At 34.0% G+C, this 21124-nt stretch overlaps 1 protein-coding gene across 1 annotated transcript in view; it reads left to right on the top strand.

Annotated features, from left to right (window-relative positions):
• LOC126734718 (uncharacterized) overlaps positions 1-21124 on the top strand; it is a 120497-nt gene that overhangs the window by 40373 nt on the left and 59000 nt on the right. Inside the window, exon 5 of the mRNA XM_050438440.1 lies at positions 254-563. Within this exon, the coding sequence (XP_050294397.1) occupies positions 254-563 (310 nt within the window). The remainder of the gene's footprint in view (positions 1-253; positions 564-21124) is intronic.

Here is a 21124-nt window from a genome sequence, read left to right as displayed (position 1 = left end):
CTGTACATTTATATGCTAATATTATATTTGGATTTCATTTTAGAGTAGTAAGTACATATTATAGGTGGTATCTGTAATTGGCCTCTATGGTTGTTGATACTGTAATGCAATAAATAAATAAATAATTATGGTAAAAATGGCGTGTCCACAAAAAAAAGTAAAGAACTTTGCTGGAGAATAGTAAAAGAGTAAAAATTGAACTCTTGTGGTTAAAAAGTGGTTAAAAAACTTTAATATGACTGTTGTGTTTTAGATCCGTTAAGCGCAGAAGAAAGTGGCGATGATGAATCGGAATCCGTGTACAAGAGTGAAGTCGAACCAGACAGACCAGACAGCGCGTATTCTTACCATGAAAACTTATCTGAACAGAACTACTCTGCACACTGTGATGAAGAACAGAACACCCACGACACCCATGATTCACGATATTTAAGAAATAATTTAATAGATCATGAAGAATGCGTGGATGCGGCTACCTCACAAGCGTCTATTGGAGGATGGACGTTTAATCAGGACCTAAATAAAGCGTGCCAAACGCAAAATAGTGCCAATCTTTCGCCAAGGTTTGTATATTGTTATAAATATGACTCGATATGAAAGTATTTGTGTGTTTTCAAATGTCTTCTTTTAATGATTCAACAATTTTACAGTCAGATGTGGTTGATTTTTCGGGTTTACGGATCAGTAAATAAAGCCCAAATGCAAATACAGGGTGACTGACGATCGATGGTACGTTAGCCGTATATAGAAAACCATTGGCCATGGTAATAGACAATGTTCTATTGGTCTAAAATATTTTAAGCACTGCAGCGTTGCTGCTTATATAGAAAAACGGCAACACCGATGATTTTTTAAATGGAACACTTTTTGATCATATTTCCCTATACCTATCTCTAGCGGTTTTCGAGAAAGAAAATCACTTTCAGAGACCACCTTGATTAACTTCCCATAGCCCAATTTAATCAGCATTATACAGGGTCGTCGTTAATTAAATTAAACATTTTCATTTACTTGAATGGCGAAAAGTCCATTTTTTTAAATGGAACCCCTTATAATTTATTTTTTATTCTTATAGATAGTTAAATACCTTCAATATAATATAACATATATTCCTATAAGTAGCGGCGTTTTAGAAATAAATACTTATTTTCGTGAAATTTGATAATTTTTGGAAATTAGTTAACTGTTTCTTTCTAGTTATTAGTTAACTATGAAGATGTTATAATGGTTTAATAAATCACAGACCTTTTTAGTTATGGCAGTTACAGTTTTAGTTATAGTATTACCCTTAGGTTTTATAATAAATTTAATTGAAAAAAAATGGGAATACGATTATTAACTACTCAAATGAAGTTTTGATGAGGCTATTTATTCTCAATGGAAAATGTGCTCAAATAATAGCAAGAATATGGAGAAAATATAACCCATTGTATCTATACTCTATTTCAGAAGTGTGTAGAGCAATAAAACCTCATTAGGTATGCAAAAGTGGTACCTGGTGATCCACCAATATTTTATGCCACTACCTTAGTTGGGTATTAGTTTCAATGTAAAATTCTTTCTTTTCGTTGATTGCAGGTAGTGCCACCCGGTTTTGGGTCAATTTATGAGTTTTGCCCATTGTTACCCACTGATAAACATTGAAAACGGTTCGCCAAAGGCGTGCAGTGCAACTGGGACTTGTTTTTTACCTTATAATTAATGTACTTAAATGCTATTTTATTTTAGAAAGTTACTTTTGTTTAAATGGAATAATATATTTTTTTCACAAATTTATTGAACATAATATGTAGAGTAAAACAGTTGAAAATGTCACTTTTGGATCTGGCACTTTTTGAACAGTGTATAACAATTTTAAATTATAATAGATTGTAGTCTTCTTCGTCATCTGACGAACTGTCATCACCTCTTGACATTATAATTAAAGGATCGACTGTCTGATCGATGAGGTTGTCAAGATCCCACATTTTGTCCTCTTGCTTACTTACATGCTGGACTGCTTTTCGCCAATTCTCTGGTGTCGCTTCCGTAATGGCTTGATCAAACAGTAGCTTAACATCTTTCATTTTAAAAGTCGTGTTTTGTCTTGCTACAAATCCTTTTACCTGCGCCCATATCAGTTCTATAGGATTTAGTTCGCAATGATATGGCGGTAAGCGCGGTACAGTTATATTATATTTTTCGGCTATATCTTCCACGGCGTATTTCATGAAACGAGTTTTGTGTAAGTTTGCTATTGCCAGCAGTTCTTTTTTTATCAAATTTGCTTCAAACACAATACCTTTTGCAGTCAGCCAATCGATAATTTCTTGCTTTCTCCAACTTGAAGTTGGCGTCTTCTCTATTCGCCGTGAATGATAGCTTGCGTTATCCATAACCACCACCGAATTAGCCGGAAGAAATTTTATCATTTCACCAAAATAGTCCTCGAAAACGTCTGAGTTCATGTCTTCATGGTAATCTCCTGTGCGAGTCGACTCAAAGGTTAGCAGACCTTCTTTTAAAAATCCCTCTTCGCTTCCAATATGTGTGATTATAAGTCTTTTTCCTTTTCCCGAAGGTACTTTAATACCCGTAGACAGGCCTTCTATGAAAGCTTGGCGAGCACTGGTTATATTTTTGTCTTGCCACATTTTTTGGACTATATAACCTTCGTTAATCCACGTCTCATCAAGATAAAAAACTTTCTTTTGCTCCCTGCGGTACTGCTTGATACTTCTCAAGTATTGTCGTCTCCAACAAACAATTTCGTCGCTCTCCAGTAAAAGTGCTTTGCGGTTATGCTTTTCCCAGGCAAAATCCATATTTTTTAAAGTTTTCCATAAAAGTTTTCTACTTATCAACGGAAAACTGTCATCTCGGCCAAGCTCCATTAAAATTTTGTCTAGGGTGGGTATTTCCTTTTTAAAATAAAAAGAGTGAACTTTTCTTCGAATTATACATTTAGCATTTTCATCAAGGACTTTTGTAGGTCGTCCTGGCTTTTGCTTGGGAGATTCCACTTGACCTGCTACTTTTCTTTCCCGCAACAATTTGAAAATGGTGGACTTTCCAATTCCACTCATTCGAGAACATTTTTCAACAATTTCTTGCACAGTAAAACTAGGGTAATCGTGTTTTATGCAATCATGTACATTTAAAATAATAACTTTTTCACTCAGCGATAGTGGAGAATTTTTAGTACATCTTTTCGTTGGACTGAATACCTCCATTTTTTAAATATTGGGATAATAATATTGTGATTACACTACAGCGTAGCAGTGACTACTAACGTTTAAAATATGATTTAAAAGTATTTATAGTCTGTATATATTACCTGACCCCATTTTTGCATGTTACAATGCGGTAAAAGATAGGTACCTATACAAAATGATTAAAAGTATTCATTTAGTATTTAATCTCTATCAAAATAAAGGCATTTAATCCGTGAAAATTAAATTCATAAATATTATAAGTACCTGCGCCTATGAACTACCACGAAATGTAGCCAAACAGAACGGAATTCCCCAGTTTATTGCTCTATACACTTCTGAAATAGAGTATAGATTAATAACCAATGGATAAATAAAAGCTTATTTATACTACAAAATACTTCGTTAGTTATACGTAAAAATGACAAAAAAAGTATTATATGAAATTTTCGAAATGACTACTATTATTCTCTAAACATTTATAAAATCGTTTTCTAGTGGATATACTCGTCGCACTTTTAATTTCGTTACGCACTTCTTTTATCTAGCTCTTCAAAGCAGGTAATAACTCGCTGACATAGCTCTTCTTTACTATTTACTAATGTTGCGTAAACTCTTTGGATTCTATTACCTCACAAATAAAAATCAAGGCAGAGAAAAACAAACCACCGAGAAGCGACAAAACCCGCATTTACCGTTGATTTTCTGGGGTCCACTTTTGGTGCCCTTGAGCGGGCTTAAATGACTGGCGCTACATATTAAGTAACGGAGAAAAATCGTTTTGGCAATTTAATAGTTCCGTACATGGAGAGAAATACGACAATTAATAGATTAAAAATTTTATTGGGAATTTGAAATCAAAACTATTACATTATTTTACTGTTGGTATAGTGAAGTTACCTAAACTATACCGGGTGACACAGGAAAAAGGGAACACGCAACAACTTTTTTATTTTTCAAGATAAACAAATGTATGAAAAAATATACTGGGTGTCCCATTTAAAATAAGAAAGTTCTTGTCATTTCCGGTTCAACCGGAAGTGATAAAAAAACAATTGAATACGTCAAAATATGCCTTTATAACCATTCTATTAACATACCAAATTTCATTTGTTTATCTTGAAAAATAAAAAAGTTATTGCGTGTTCCCTTTTTCCTGTGTCACCCGTTATAGTGCCAACTATAAAAATTACCATTTAGGATAATATTGGCTCATTGTATAATGAAACACAAAAATACATTGGCAATAATTAAATTAAACCTAGGTACATTTATACATTCCGCAAAATGTTTAGTTTTCAAACATTTTTATCTTTATTTGTTTTTAAGACCCTATTATTATATTTAATGGTGTAAAATATTTTCAATATTTTCAACCTATTTTCAACCATAAAAAATTTTAAGATAAAGGTTTTTGGAAAATGTGCACAAGGGTATTCATAATTAATAGTTTTCATTATGTTAAATAAATTGTTAGTTATTACCTGGTTTATGCACATTTTCTCAAAATTACAATTGAATATTTCCTTTAATTTAAATATATATTATGACATAAACCCTTCTGGCGGAGATTGTAAGCCACCAAAATTACATATACTGGAATTATAAGCCTTAAAATGAAGAAATAATCTATTTATATCAATTTCATCACACATTTTGCCGAAATTGGTGCAGGTATCACAGTTAATATGAACTTCAAGTGCTCTTTTCATAATATAGCCACAAACATACCGAAAGGCATTTTCTGTGGGAATATGGTCGGCCTTATAACCAGAGAAAAACAAACCACCTGAACCACCAAAAAAAACCACCACACGTGGTTTGTTTTTCTCTGATATTACCGGACTAACCGACGGCTGGCAGGGGACCGGCAATAAGACAGGTATACCAAATAAGCTCGCACATGCGTAAGAAAAATCGGTCCCGGCTCTGTCCCTTCTCGGTGGTTTGTTTTTCTCTGATCAAGGGGTGTCAGATCTGGTGATCCCTTGGTCCCTTACGCCTAAACCATCTATCATCAAACATGTCTTACAGTTCTCTTGTGTCCACAGTGAGGCGGGACTCTAACCAACAAGTACGAAAATCCTGCAATGGCAGATTGTCCAAAAATTACTTATAACACTTCTTAAAATTTGGCAGAATTTAGTGGTTGATCATTAATAAAAAATTTTACTTGATTATCTCTATACATTGAATTATCATCAATATGGATCAAAATGTTTTCAGGGAATTCTTCCCTTCTGTAATAGTCTTGTGGTTTCAAAGCCTAAACTTTGGTGAACTTGTATGGATTCACCGATTCATTGATCTGGATATATTTCGTCAAATTTTCTACATGTTTTTGCTATTATTTGATCACATTGTCCACTGAAAATAAATAGCCTCATTAAAATCTAATTTGAGTAGTTAATATCTTCCATTTTAAACTTTTTAATTAAGAGGCGTCCAAAGCGACCCGCGTTTACACATTTCGTGATGTTCTCCTTCCGACCGTTCTGTAGCCTGCCGACGTAAAGATTCCTCGAGCGCATCGTGCTAGTAAAAGACAGTGGCGTAGCTTATTAGCTAATAGAAATAGGCTTTTGTCGGGTTATTGTTATCAGTTAACTAATAATAATTAAAAATGAAAAAAAAAACAGAATAGGTTAATAATATCTTATCACATATTTTTCTTACGCTGGTAATTATGAGGAAAAATGGTAGCACAGGCATTAAATAAACAAGTAAATTTTATCCAATCTCTCCTAGTTTTTGACAGTAAAAATTTTTTTACTTCCCTTCATAAGCTGATTTTTATAATACAGTTGTTTAGCTAAATTATAAGAAAAATATTTATGATATACAGGGTGATTGATGGTTGATAGTACCTTAGACGTTTACGAAGAACGGAAAATATTTGATGATGATCTAACGATTAAAAATATTTTTAGCGATGCAGCGTTGCCGCTTATACCAAAAAGTAGTAGCAACTTTGTTATTTTAAATGGAATACCCTGTATATTTTTTTATTTTCCGATCCGCTATCACTTTATGATTGGTTCTGTATAAGGTATTCCTATACCTATCTTTAGTGGTTTTCGAGAAATTAATTATTTTCTTTATTTTTACGTCAACTGCTGCTAGGGGGCGCAACTGCAATCTTGAATCTAGAAAACTGATGTTTCTGTAAATTTTGCTGAATTAACCTAACAAAAAAATAGCTGATTATTAAAGTAGAGACTAATCCGAACCTTTTTTATTTGAATAGTTTTGCTGTATCTCTAAAAATAAAGTGGTGGGGGGTGTTCAAAAGTTGGCTTAAAACACCTCCGCGATCCCCAGACTTAACCTGTCTTGATTTCTATTTATGGGAGCGGTTAAAGGACATTGTATTTCAGACTCAGCCTACGACTAGAGAAGATATGAAAAACCGCATTCGTAATGCAGTACATACCATACCGAGAGCCGAAATTGAAGCTGTAGTTCTATCTACCCATGAGAGGCTTCAGCAATGCATAGAGCGTGATGGTCAGCATTTCGATCATTTACGGGGGCATTAAAACCCTTTCTTTTTAAAATCGGTCCTTTATAGGGCCACAACTTACATTATAAAAGAAATTCGAAATAAATTATTTTGTAGTTTTTATAAATATTAAGGGATTTCCATATAAAATTTTCTTTGGCCTAAATTTTAGGTTAGGATGAAGATATTAAGATGCGGTTTTCGCAAGCATATTTAGGCGTCATTAAGCTATTTTTTTGTATAAAAAAATTTATACCATTGCATTTAAGTTTTTTGAGAAAATTAGTCATTTGTGTCAGAAAGCCGAAAAAAGCCCTCTAGCGGCGAGATGTAAAACTAAAAAACATGAAATATAATAATATTCGTAGCTTAATAATAGCTCTTTTTAACTAGCCCAAGTTTGATAAAATCGGCTAAGGCGTTTTTAGTATACAGGGTGTGTTTTAAGCCAACTTTTGAACACCCCCCACCACTTTATTTTTAGAGATACAGCAAAACTATTCAAATAAAAAAGCTTCGGATTAGTCTCTACTTTAATAATCAGCTATTTTTTTGTTAGGTTAATTCAGCAAAATTTACAAAAACATCAGTTTTCTAGATTCAAGATTGCAGTTGCGCCCCCTAGCGGCCATTTTAGAAACTTGAACATATTTTCCAGGTCATTCTCTTGGCCATTTTAGTAATAAATTTGTTTATCGCAAGCTTCTACGATGAATAGTTTCCCAGATACAGTACCTCGCATTCTTATTTGGCCACCTTATACCAGTGGCGGCTCGTGCTTTACAAATCTGGGGGTTGCAACTGTAGGGGGCCGTCGGTAATCGCGAATGAAAGACTAAAAAGATTATCGCTGGCGCTTTGGCGGAGGCGAAAACATTTTTCGGTGTCATACCCACTTTTAAACGGCCAAAATAAGCAAAAAAAACTGGAACTTTTGATATAGTGCAATAATTAAATTAAAAAAACACAAACGAAAGAAAAAAAACTCTAATGACATAATACCCTAAAAATAGATAAAAAGCGTATGTCGTAATTATAAATTATTTAAAAAGAAAATCCATCCGACGTTCTTTAGACTCGGCAAATTTATCAATTACTCTTCGATTGAAATCAGGAATGCTTTCGATAAGATCCCTTTCTTTGGAAAGCATTGCCAAAGCAGAAAGTCTTTCTTGGCTCATGGTGTTTCGTAGAAATGTTTTTATCCTTTTGAGAGTAGAAAAACACCGTTCTGCTTCAGCTGAAGCCATTGGAATGGTAATTAAAATTTTTAAAAGCTTAATAGTTTCACTAAATGTTTCACTAAGCTCACCATTCTGAGAAATATAGTCAAACAGCACAAGTAGTTCCGAGATTGATCTAAATTCCTGTGTTTCATAAATAACTTTTAGTTCTGTTCGGAGCCTTTGTTCTATAAAAAATGGGTAACACTTTATTGTTTCTTTAAATTTTATTTCAGGAAAATTAATACTATATTGGTTACACTGCTCCGAAAAAAAAAGACTAGCGGCGACTAAGTGTCCGGTAAAACTGAATCGCTCCTTTCCTAGACAAATAATAATGTCACATACTTCTTTTGCTTCTCGACAAAATTCTGTAGAGTCATCCAGCCTACGTCGTTTGGACGTGGATGGCTCCGATAGAGATGGCTCAATAGCGTCCGTGATATTATTTCTAATTTCCATTAATTTATTTTCAAAAGATAATATGTAGGTATTTGCAAGAGCAGCGTCAATTTGCCTCGATTGAAATTTACTAAATAAAATATCCACATGAGGCATTATCTTATAAAATAGATTGAGCCAAAAAACAAAATTTCTACTTTGAAGAATTTTCACATACCCTGATGCCTGGTTTGTGGTGCTAATATTTCTGCTTTCTTTTAAAATTTGTTTCATTGTCTCTAAAATGCCATCTTTGTATTCAAATACAGTACAAACGACTCTAGAATTAAAATTCCACCTGGTCGGGGCTGAGCGTGGTAAGCGTTTTTTCACAATCTGGTCCAGTACTAACGATCTCTGAGGACTATTGGAAAAAATGAACAAAGTCCTTGTAAATTGGCAAAGAAAATTCGAACGTTTTTGTTTGCAGAAGCAGCATTTAACATTATTAAATTAAGTTGATGTGCATAGCAATGCACGTACGCAGCATGTTCATAAGATCTTTTGATTATTGCTTGCACCTCGTTAGACGACCCGCTCATAACTGATGCACCATCGTATGTTTGTGCAATGAGTTTGGTTTTGTTATCTTTAACATGTTTGTCAAGCTCTGCCAGAATAACCGAAGATAAAGTTTTGGCGTCATGATCACAAGGCACCAAAAAATCCCAAAAACGTTCAACTGGCTTACCGTTTACGATGTACCGAAAGACAATTGCCATTTGAAATATATTTGATACGTCACTAGTTTCATCGGCTATTATGGACAAAAAATTTGCTTGTTTTATTTCCTTAGAAATTTCTTCTTGACATACATTAAACATTGTTTGCAAAATCTCATTTTGGATTGTCTTCGATGTACCTTTAAATACTGATGCTTTTTGTAAATGTTGTTTTAGAGCACCGTCTAATTCAGCACTAAAATCAATCAAGCCTCGAAAAACCCCAGGATTAGAAGATGACATAGACTCATCATGTCCTCTTAACGCGAGTTCGAAAGCTCCACAAAAACGTACACAATTAATAATAATGTTTAAAATATATCGATTTTGTTTTACCTGTTCGTCATGCAGGTCAATATTTCGACGATATGCACCACTTAATTGGGCCGCTACATTGACACTTCCAAAAAGTGAATATTGTACGACATTCTTCGTATGTGTTGCCGATGATGAATGTTTTTTAATGCGGTCTCCTGAGTGATTAAGATCAGTAAAACCTACTTTTGTCCAAGAAACTTCGCCTCCAAACAATAAAGAAGGAAAACAAAACAAAGCATTTTTTACTAGACACCCACAAAGCCACGTATGTTTATTGTACAAGTCAGGATTAAACGTTCTCATAAAAGTCCTTTTTTTGCTAGACACAGATTGTTCTATTTTTAAAGGCGGAGTAGGCCTGCCAAGTCTTTTTATCTCAGCCTTATCATTTAATGATCGGCTACAGAACGGCTCTGCAATTAAACTTTGCACCGAATTCATTTTTACCACTAAAGCTTTAAATTAAAATTTATTTATATAAATTATGTTTACAAAACAGTAAATTGATTCAACACATAAAAACACAACAACGTACCGCGCCATAGACTGAATCAATGATCGGATTTTATTAAATTTGTCTGTAAAATAAACAAGGTTTGCACTATTCTTGCAACCACACGCACCTTATGAGAAACATTATAGCCGCCTCCTCCGACGTAGGCAACTTACAATACGCCGTAATACAATGTATGTATAATCGAGTGGTTTGCAGTTTGTGTGCACACCGCCGACCGTCCGTCAGCGATCTCGATGCGACGCGATGTAGTATAGGAAATGATTCTTTTTTTAAGGGTGTTTTGGTAAAGTTTTAAATTAATACTTGATTGCAATTTACAAAAGATGCTATAATATAAATAAAAATATGTTTCGTTTCTTTTAGTCTTTTTTTTTTGGGGGTTGCGCAAACCTACAAACCTAATGATAATGATGATGATGATACTTCCATAAATTACGTTTATAATTTCAAGGTTCTGCGCGTTCCAGTGCCGTAGTAATACAAATTTATTTGGATCTATGTTTTCGTCAAAAAATAAAGAAAATAATGAATTTCTCGAAAACCACTAAAGATAGGTATAGGAACACTTTATACAGAACCAATCATAAAGTGATAGCAGATGGGAAAATAAAAAAATATACAGGGTATTCCATTTAAAATAACAAAGTTGCTACTACTTTTTGGTATAAGCGGCAACGCTGCACCGCTAAAAATATTTTTAATCTTTAGATCATCAGCTAAAACCCATGTTGCCAAATTTTCAAAAAAAAATTATTTTCCGTTCTCCGTAAACGTCTAAGGTACCATCAACCATCAATCACCCTGTATGTAGATATTGGAAAGCGATAATTATGCGTCATTGCGTAATACAAAATAAAGTAGTTGCATAAAAAACTTTAATAAAATTACTAAAAACAAGTTTAGCATCTATAATATTACATAAAATGAGCTTTAAACATTTCCGACCTTCTGCTAAAAACGCGAAAAAGGAATAACAAATATAACGGGTGTCAACGATTTTATTAAGATTACCAAATATTTCTCAAGTAAGTAAGTACCATTAGCAAAACAAAATGTTTGTCTTTATTTCAAAAATCCCGACGCGTTTCGGTTGTTAAACCATTGTTAAGGGAAAAGCGATATCACAAAATGTCCATAAAAAGGCACATACATAACATTAGAATACATTAATCTAAAAACATCTCATCACACTGTATATTTACAGACAATCCCATTACTAGCCAAGTGATATCTCAATCAAAAAAATTTGCATAACTTTAAAATTTGGTAAAGTCCTATGATTACCAGGTGATTAAATTTTGACATAAACAATTGAATATCACTTTCGCTATGGACTTTGGGTATTGTGGGTCTATTAATTCTGTCAGTAGACATTTAAAATAAAATATTTTTAATTTCGAAAATATATCCGTATTTCAAAAGACTTTATCTCGATATACAAAATATTTGTTGAAAAAAATGCGCAATCAAAAATATTAATCGCCGTGGTGAGCGTGATTTCAAACACGCCCTCATTAATTTTTTATTGAATTCGTTCCATATTTTTTCCGTTTATTGTATATTATTCCACAAACAAAGTTGAATAAGGTATTCATATTTGGAATCATAGTTTTTTTCCGGTCCAAATACAAAAGTAAAGTAACACTTTTCCTTATTTATTTGGGTACGGCAAGAACATTCAACATTTTTTTTTAGAAACTTTAATTTACTTACTTTTTTAACTACAGTTACGTTTTTTTATTGAAAATTTACATTTTTTTCCACGCTTTAATTTAGTCTTCCATCTGGATTTGCTCTAAGAAAACTATTATTCTTGTCAATAGCAATTCAAAATCTTTAAATCGGAGTTTTTTAAAATTCTGCTATCTGCCGCAAAGTGTCGAATATCGTTTCGAAGTCCTTAATATAGTTGATAAATTTATTAAAAAAAAATTCGAGAGTAATAAGGTTTTAACTGTGTTGAAGCACAAAGTTTTTTTTTCTTAGCTTGCATATTTTCCAGTCGACGTATTAATTCTTATAGCTCTCCTGGATCCATTCAAAACAACTGGTTTAATCTGTTTTTTTTCAATAACATCTATTTCCTCGGATGATTTCTGCAAATTAAAAAAAAAGTGTTTTTTCCATTTTTATATTCGTTTTCGTCCATTAGATGGAGCTTGGAAGGCATTCTGTAAAAGTCGATTTAATAACGCCAGCGATCATTCTCATTGTATTGTTAAGCTCTGCATCTATTTAAAGGACGCGTGGGCTGTTGAGCTATACCGGAGCACGGTATTCTGCAGCTGGGTAGACGAGGCCCAGGGCTGACGAGCGTAGAGTAGAAGCTGAAGCACCCAAACTGTTCCGCACATTTTTTGTATTATATTTTTTCTGGTTTTCAGTTTCTTTTCTCCCTTGTTTTTAATAAGTGCTCCGTAAACAATTAAAAAGTGCTTTATCGAATGTCATAGCTTTGAGCGACAAATTTGGTAAAACAGTCATTAAATTAATAAATAAAAGTAGTAATGGAAGAGATAGGGTAAAATGGCAACAATATCGTTTTTTCTATCAAGACTGAGTGGTGAGGTCCTCGCCACTCAGTCTCCATTGGTATCAACAGGTAATCCTTATTGCAGACCTTGAAACCACGAATTTCACGAGCATTTTTTTTCAGCCAAATTTCCATCAGCAATATCATCCCCCTCAGATATTTCTGCTAGTTTTTTAAGCAATTTTTCGTCATCAGATTACTCATTGTAATAAAGATCAACACTGGATTCACTGGATGATGACATTTTTCTTTTTGCCTTGCTTCTTTTTACTTTTAATAATGTTCCTTTTAACTGTTTATTTTCTTTTACCGATCGTTTTCTTTTTTTCTACTCTGCCAAGCTTTGCCTTTTTTCATACTCAGGAGTATCCGTGTAAATACCTAATAATATCTGCGTTTTTGTCTATTAATCGGATTGGATTTCGATGTAACTTTTTTTTGAAAGGGTATTTATCAGACAATAAGTTTGAACCTTTTAATGAAGTAGCTTCTTTATTTAATGGTGATAAATGAATGGGTTCAATAAATTTTTCTCGCATATCAGGCAACACTTGCTGAACAATGGATGCTTGCTTATCAGTGGGCAACTCCCTGTCAGCTACTTCACAATCGCAATCAGAAAATGCAAGTTGGTTCGGAGGCCAAACTCCGGTATTTTTAAAGAAGATGACCATATTTTTCCTAGTAAAAGTCGCATGATTATTACTTTTCTTGAATTTGCAAGCAATCAAGCGTGCTGAGCAATCCTGGGATAGTTTTTTAATGAATAATGTATTCTCGTATCTACGGGCTGTAATCTGTGTGTGGTGTGAGCAGGAATTGTTAATAGTACAATTCCTCCTTTCTGTGATAGCAAAAATGTTCAAGCACTTTGGGAAAAAATTCTACCGTCATCAAGCCATTTTTGTATCCAAGGATTATCGCAGAAGTAGGATATTCGTCCCCTAAATACTCCTCAGGGTTTCTAAGTCACGAGTAAATAAATACGCGTTTATGATTTGAACAATGTGGCTAGTTCCCCTTTTTTTGCGATGATGCACGGGCCACCTGTTTTTGTCCTTTTGGAGAAACTACCTTAACTAGAGGCATTGTAGTAATTAGACCGGTTTCGTCCAAATTGTAAATTTGGTCAGCTTTAAATCCATATTTTTTGAGTACTGCCCTCAAATCATTTATAATAGGTTTGTTAAAGGCCATTGCCGGATGTGACTTCAAAAAAAAAAACATAAAAATGCAAAAAATCTTTGTAGAAAAAACGTTGTAGAATTGTGTCAAAATACCTATTAAATTATATTTTAAAAACAAAATCTGCAGCTTTGTTATTATCTCAGGAGTGGGGGATAATATCAGGGAGGGATTGTAGAGGGCCTCAAAATAAGCAAGTTTGCGCAATAAACCCCTATCCAAAAATGTTAGATTTTGAGATACAGGATGATAAAATTTTAAGAAAAAATCTTATTTTTTCACGATAAATTTGAGATCCCTGTAGATATTTTTCTAGAAATTAGTAGGTAGTTTCTCAAGAAGAGCTTTGGGGACGAGTGATTATAAAACAAATGCTAGTTTTTAAAGGTTTATCTTCAAAGAGCTCTAGTTCCCTGAGGAAGCATTTCCGGACCCATGTTCATATGAACTTTTCTTTTTTTTCTAACATGATCAATGGAACACCCTGTAGAGACATTTCGAAGCACGGGTAACCTGAATTTTGTCAACTTAAAAGAGAAAGACCAAATTTAATTATTCGAGTTCTGTAAAAAGAAGGTAATAAAATGTGCAGAAAATCATCCTATCAGGGTGATACATACTAACATATTAATATATAAATAATACAATTAATTCATACATAAATAGATATATGATTGGCGTAAGCCCCGTCCACAAAGACTTAGTGTATGATAAGAATTTCTGGCCACGTGGAGTAAGTTTCGAAAGGTTCAACTTCTCGCGTGGTCGTAATTTTTTAGACCATCATCAGAGAAGTCAACAAGCCACATGAGTCTGCATTCTAACCTAACAGTTGCTATACGGGATTTGCATCGCAAGAAGCATGAAAACTATTCTCAGTGTGGGTCTCACCATTCTGACGCTGAATACTTGTCACCAAATACAAATACTTTCAGTAATTCTGCACTAAAGCTGCTTAACTACAATGTGCAAAGCTTAAACAATAAAGTTCTGGAGCTCGAGGTTCTGCTGGCTACACTATCTCCTGACATTCTCACAATTACTGAACATTGGCAAAAAAACCAGGACATAACACTTGTAAAGATACATGGGTATAACCTCTCAAGTTACTATGGTCGCTCTTGTTCAAAAGGAGGTGGCACTGCTATATTTTATAAAGATGATCTCAGTGATCATGTTAAAGTAGAGGAAGTAAACAGTCTACAGACTGGCACAGAAAAAGACTTTGAATTTTGCATTTCTAAAATTGTTATTAATAGCAATAATTCCATAATAGTTGTTTGTGTCTACAGATCACCTAGTGGTAACAGCCAATTTTTTCTCCACAATCTTACTAACCTACTTGATGAGATGTATAATAACAAAATTCCTTTTATTATTTCAGGAGACTTTAACTTTAACTTTAGTAATCCTGATGACCATGGCGTGATGGCCTTGCTTGGACTAATGCAGACCTTTGGTCTAATACCTTACATTAACTCCAAAACTAGAATCACTGCTCACTGTGCCTCTCAGTTGGATAACATCTTTACAAATATGAACTCAAGTCTTGTCATATCTTCTGAAGTCCTTGTTTCTAATCTGTCTGATCATTATCCTCAAATTTTTGTTTTTAAGAGACAGATGGAGGTTCCCCAATGTGGTATGGTTGTGAAGCGATGAAAATTCTCAACACACAACATGAATCGATTTTACAATATGCTGATGTCGGAGGCATGGGAGGAGGTCTATTCTGCTGAAGGAGTTGAAGGAAAATATAATACTTTCTTTCGTATTCTCTTCTATTATTTTGATTTGGCTTTTCCAATATGTACGACTAGGTTGAAAAATAAGAAGCCAACCTGGATTACACCAGAGATAAAAAGATATTCAAACTACATAAAAGATCTCTATGTTTGGTACAAATATACTAATTCTAGGGAACACTACGTTATATACAAACATGAAAGAAAACAATATCGACGTTACATCTCCTCTTATAAAAAGTCTATAAATGATAACAAAATCCAAAATTCAAAAAACAAGATAAAATCAGCATGGTCAATCATAAAATCTGAGTCAGGTAAAAATAAAACTAACAACAATATTGTTTTAAGGGAAGATGGTCAGTCCATTGAAAACCCAGCTTTAATCACCGAATTATTTGCTAAACATTTTACTCTTGACCATCAACAAAGCTGTAACTCCAATATACATGACTTGCATAATGATTATCCAACCATATTTCTCAATCCTGTTAATTCTCAGGATATCTTTAAGATATTGATGAACCTTCCAAATAAATTTTCCTCTGGCTTGGATGAAATTCCGGTTTTCGTCTTAAAGTTTGTTGGAATTCACTTAGCCGGACCCATTTCCAATGTGATCAATGAGAGTCTTTCTACCCAAATTTTTCCTTCTGCTCTTAAGCGGGCAAAAGTAGTGCCTGTTTTTAAGAAGGGAGAAAAAACGAATATTGCCAACTATCGGCCAGTATCCGTATTACCATCCATATCGAAGGTATTTGAAAGGGTTATCTATCAAATAGTTATGAATTATTTAACTCACCATCAAATAATAAATAAACACCAATACGGATTCGTTCCCAAAAGATCGACGGAAATGGCCATTTATAGTGCAATACAATATATTATGGAGAATCTTGAGAGAAAGGCCAGTGTGGCTGGACTGTATTTCGATTTGTCTAAGGCTTTTGACACGGTTGACCATTCTTTACTGCTGGACATCCTGGAACGGTATGGCATCAGGGGTGCAGCATCTAAATTACTCAGTTCATATCTAGAGCAAAGAGAACAAATAGTTTGTGTGACACATTCCGGCTCACCAACGTTTTCCCGCCCCCAAATTATAGGAAGAGGTGTGCCTCAGGGCTCAATCTTGGGACCTGTGCTCTTCCTATTATATGTCAATGGCTTGCCTGAGCTGTTCCCTTCTGATATGATTTGTCAATTCGCCGACGACACATCAGTTATAGTTGCCAGGAAGACAGTGGCAGATCTTTCACGGGGCTGCTCATCCGCAGTGGAGCGCATGAGGACCTGGTGTCTGGACAGTAAGTTGTCTTTGAACTCTGGTAAAACGGGGTTGATTAATTTTTCGAAGGCCAATATTGTCTCAGAATCTCTACTTGTGTGGTCTGGTGGGCAGTCAATCCCTGTGGCCAATAGTATTAAATTTTTAGGAATACACATTGACCTTAATTTAAATTGGGAGAAACATATTAAAAATCTTTATTCCAGATTAGCTAGCTTGTGCGGATTGATTAGAAGATTAAGGGATGTAGTGTCTGAGGTATCTCTTCGCCTATTTTATTTCGGACAGGTACAGTCGATCTTACAATATGGTATCTGTTTCTGGGAATCTGCAAGAGGAGCTCTAGATATATTTAGAATGCAAAAGCGTATCATTCGTTGTTTATTGGGCATGACCTACAGAACTTCCTGTAGGCCTTACTTCTGCAAACTAAAAATACTCACCCTTCCCTCCCTATACTTTTCTTCCTTGGTGTTATTTGTGAAGAGACACAATCATTTGTTTGTTGAGAATAGGGAAATATACGCTGAGGATGTGACTATGATTACACGACATAGAAGCGATCTCCGTATTCCATTGCATAATTCAGCTTACTATGAAAGAGGTTCTCATTATATGGCCATCAGGGCTTATAGAATGCTACCTGCTGATATTAGAAGCATTGAATCTACAGTCCAATTTAAAAAAGCTGTTTACCACTGGTTGCAGATTAAATGTTTTTATAATTTTACTTTTGAATAATAATTTTAACTTGTGTTAGATATTTAGAATATTTATTTTAAATTTTGTTATTTTGTTTATATAAGTATATTGCCTCTATGAATTCTAGATAAGAAAAATTAATGTACCCCATGGGAGCTAGATCCTCCTTTGTATGACGTTGCTTTGTCGTCCTGTATACGATTTTGTTGGCAAATAAAGGATATTATTATTATTATTATTATTATTATTATAAATAATAAAATACATAGCTAACTTATAAACCAAAAATTATAATCTAGTAAGTGAACACCTTAAAGACTAAGTGTAGATGGTTGCCTAGAACGGCTGTTAACGTTGCACAATATATACAGGTTGGCGAATAGAAGACTACACATAGGCATTATAAATGGCAACACCGCTTCTCGCTTACTTTCTGGTTGTTAAGCTGCGCGGCGGATTCTAATCGTCCGATTTGCTATTTTCGGCACGGCACAATCAGCAGACCTCATTTTGATGTGTGATTGCATGCTGCACTGTTGAGTCTTAAAGCGGTTTTTAATTTTTTTAAATATTTATCATTATGGCTGTTTATACCCCTTCTGAAAAAGTTCATTTGATTAAATGGTTTTATCGAGGCAATTTGGCAGTACAATGCAGGGATTTATTCGCAGTTTTAAAAATAGACCGATTCCTTGTGCTAAAACTATGTTAAATGTCGTGTCAAATTTGGAAACATCTTTTTGCCTTAAAGAATGTAGAAATTGTCACATCAAAACCCAAGAACCACATATTGAAAGGGTCCAGAAAATAGAATGGCGGGAACAAATGGTTTGTAGTGCTTTAGTTTTGGATTCAACACGATAGAGCAGAAATGTTGGAGATGAACTGCGTATGCACCATGAAACTGTGATGAGTATTTGAAAAAAACATGGATACAAATGTTTAAATATTTCAAAACTCAGGTGTTTCCTGAAGACCATTGGTGAAGAATGGCCTTTTTGTGAAACCGTGATGGAAAAGGCAAATGTAATTGAAAATCTCTTATAAAATATTTTGTTTTCATATAAGTCCTCTTTTCCATTGCATGGTAAACATATTCCTTCCATTGTTCGTTACTGGTCTCAGAAAAACGAGCACAGAAGTTTCCAGTTCCGTACTCAGTATCCTTTTGAATTTGGGCTTGTTTGGGCGACCATGTTTTTGGGCCATTTTTCATTGATGGTACTATGAACATCAAAAAATACGTTGAGTTGCTACAAAACCAAGTTCTTCCAAATCCTCCCTGATATAGACCTGGGATCAGTCTATTTTCAACAAGATGGCTGTGCTGCTCATAATGCGGTTAGAGTACAAGAATTTTTAACAAATACTCGTCCTAACCGCCTTATTAGTGGGACTGGCAATATGAAATGGTCTCCAAAATCTTCCGATTTGTCACTAAATGACTTTTATTTGTGGGGTTAACTTAACTTTAGCGGAGTTGAGAAACAAAATTATTGAATCTGCCAATTTTATATTACCTCAAACCCTTTTGGAAGTAATAAACAGCTTTTACGATAGGCTAATCATTTATTTAGCTAAAGAAGAAGGTCTTTTTGAGCCTTTAGATTTTTTAGCCATGTTTTTTTATAATGTTTACCATATATTTTTATTAGAGTTTATATTTTATTTTTATAAGAACAACGCTTTTATTTTCAATATGCAATGCACAGCAAAAAAATTGTAATCGAATCTATACGGGTTTTGCACATGTAATTCCTGTATTAGAAAAATATTATATTAATGCCGCGTAATATTTTTAAAAAGAGATACAGTGAGGCCGCACCGTCCGATGGTTACTAAAATAAAATTTAAAATAATCGATCTCGAATCTCGACGGACTGTCGCGGCGGCGCCATTGCAACTCTCGCCTATTAGGAACTTTATACAGGGTGTTGAAAACTTCCCACCACGGATTTATCGAAAACCACTGTTAAAAAAAAAAACTCCGAAATACGTCAAAAGGTTTGTCAAGGGGGATAACTTTCTAACCTAAAATTACTTCACCCTCTGTCCCCCAGGGTCATCCCCTTCAAAATTTTAAATTGCAAGGGGAATCGAGTAATAGCTTGTTTAAAAGGTCTTTCAAAGTCTTTTATTTTGACGTTTGATTTTTTTAAATCGGTCGATTCGTTTTCGAGGAAATAGAAAACAAAAATATGAAAATATCAGTTTTTATTTCAATAAGTGTTCAAAATGTTGCTCGTTAGGGTTTGCCAAATCTACAATTCGTTTATAATTTAAAACGGAAACTACCAACATAAACAGCAATTCCGAAGATTAGACGTGGAAAAAACTAAATAACAACCTGAATTTTTTTCCGCATTCTTTTCATCAACACAGATATCCTGGGCGAACTGTATTAATTGTTATACCTGCTTAGTTATTTATGGTTGCTAAGGAAAATAAAGAATTTATTATTCAGTTACATTTGTGACAGTCTTGGAATAGTGAAAATTTATTTGTTGAATTGAAGATTTTACTTCCAAAATGGTTTACACACTAGCCGAAAGAGTGGAAATTATTCTAATTTATGATACCCAAAATCAATGTGCTCGGCAAACTGCCGTCACGTTTAACGCCAGACATCCGGAGAAGATAACTTTGCATAGGTATGTTTTGGACCTTGTTACTAAGTTTACTGAAGCTACATCTGTTGCAAATAAAAAACGTGATCATCGGCGAATTTTGGATGAAGCCGTTCAAGTTGAAGTTTTGGGTTATTTTGGAATAAATCCTAATACTTCTCCTAATACGCAAAATTCTTGCTGCCACTGGTATTTCATTAGGCTCTGTTCACACAGTTATCAAACTTCATAAATTTCATCCATTCAAAATGAAAATATTGCAAGAGTTAACCGAAGACGATTTCGATAGGCGAGTTGAGTTTTGTGAAAAAATGACTGAAGCGATTAATGATAATACTATTAATGTAAAGAATATCTGCTTCAGCGATGAATGCACATTTCATCTAAATGGATTTGTTAATAAGCATAACGGTAGATTGGAGCAATGAAAATCCTCATGCACTTGTAGAAGGGCATACCCAGTACCCTCAAAAAATTACTGTATTGGCAGGCATTTTAGAAAATAAAGTGATTGGGCCATTATTTATTAACGGAAATTTAAATGGAGACATTTATTTGGATATGTTGGAAAATACCATCAATCCGCTTATCACTGAATCCATTGAAAACCAAATCGAAGATGATGGAAACCCTATACTTGATGAGGCTGAAATATATGTTGAAAATTACAACATCATAGCTATACTCTATTTCAGAAGTGTATAGAGCAATAAACTGGGGAATTCCGTTCTGTTTGGCTACATTTCGTGGTAGTTCATAGGCGCAGGTACTTATAATATTTATGAATTTAATTTTCACGGATTAAATGCCTTTATTTTGAAAGAGATTAAATACTAAATAAATACTTTTAATCCTTTTGTATAGGTACCTATCTTTTAACGCTTTGTAACATGCAAAAATGGGGTCAGGTAATATATACAGACTATAAATACTTTTAAATCATATTTTAAACGTTAGTAGTCACTGCTACGCTGTAGTGTAATCACAATATTATTATCCCAATATTTAAAAAATGGAGGTATTCAGTCCAACGAAAAGATGTACTAAAAATTCTCCACTATCGCTGAGTGAAAAAGTTATTATTTTAAATGTACATGATTGCATAAAACACGATTACCCTAGTTTTACTG

The sequence above is a fragment of the Anthonomus grandis genome, chromosome 3 (genome assembly GCF_022605725.1).
Source record: "Anthonomus grandis grandis chromosome 3, icAntGran1.3, whole genome shotgun sequence".
Lineage (NCBI taxonomy): Eukaryota > Metazoa > Arthropoda > Insecta > Coleoptera > Curculionidae > Anthonomus > Anthonomus grandis.
The sequence above is the reverse complement of the archived record's forward strand: the minus strand, read 5'-3'. Positions and strand labels throughout refer to the sequence as shown.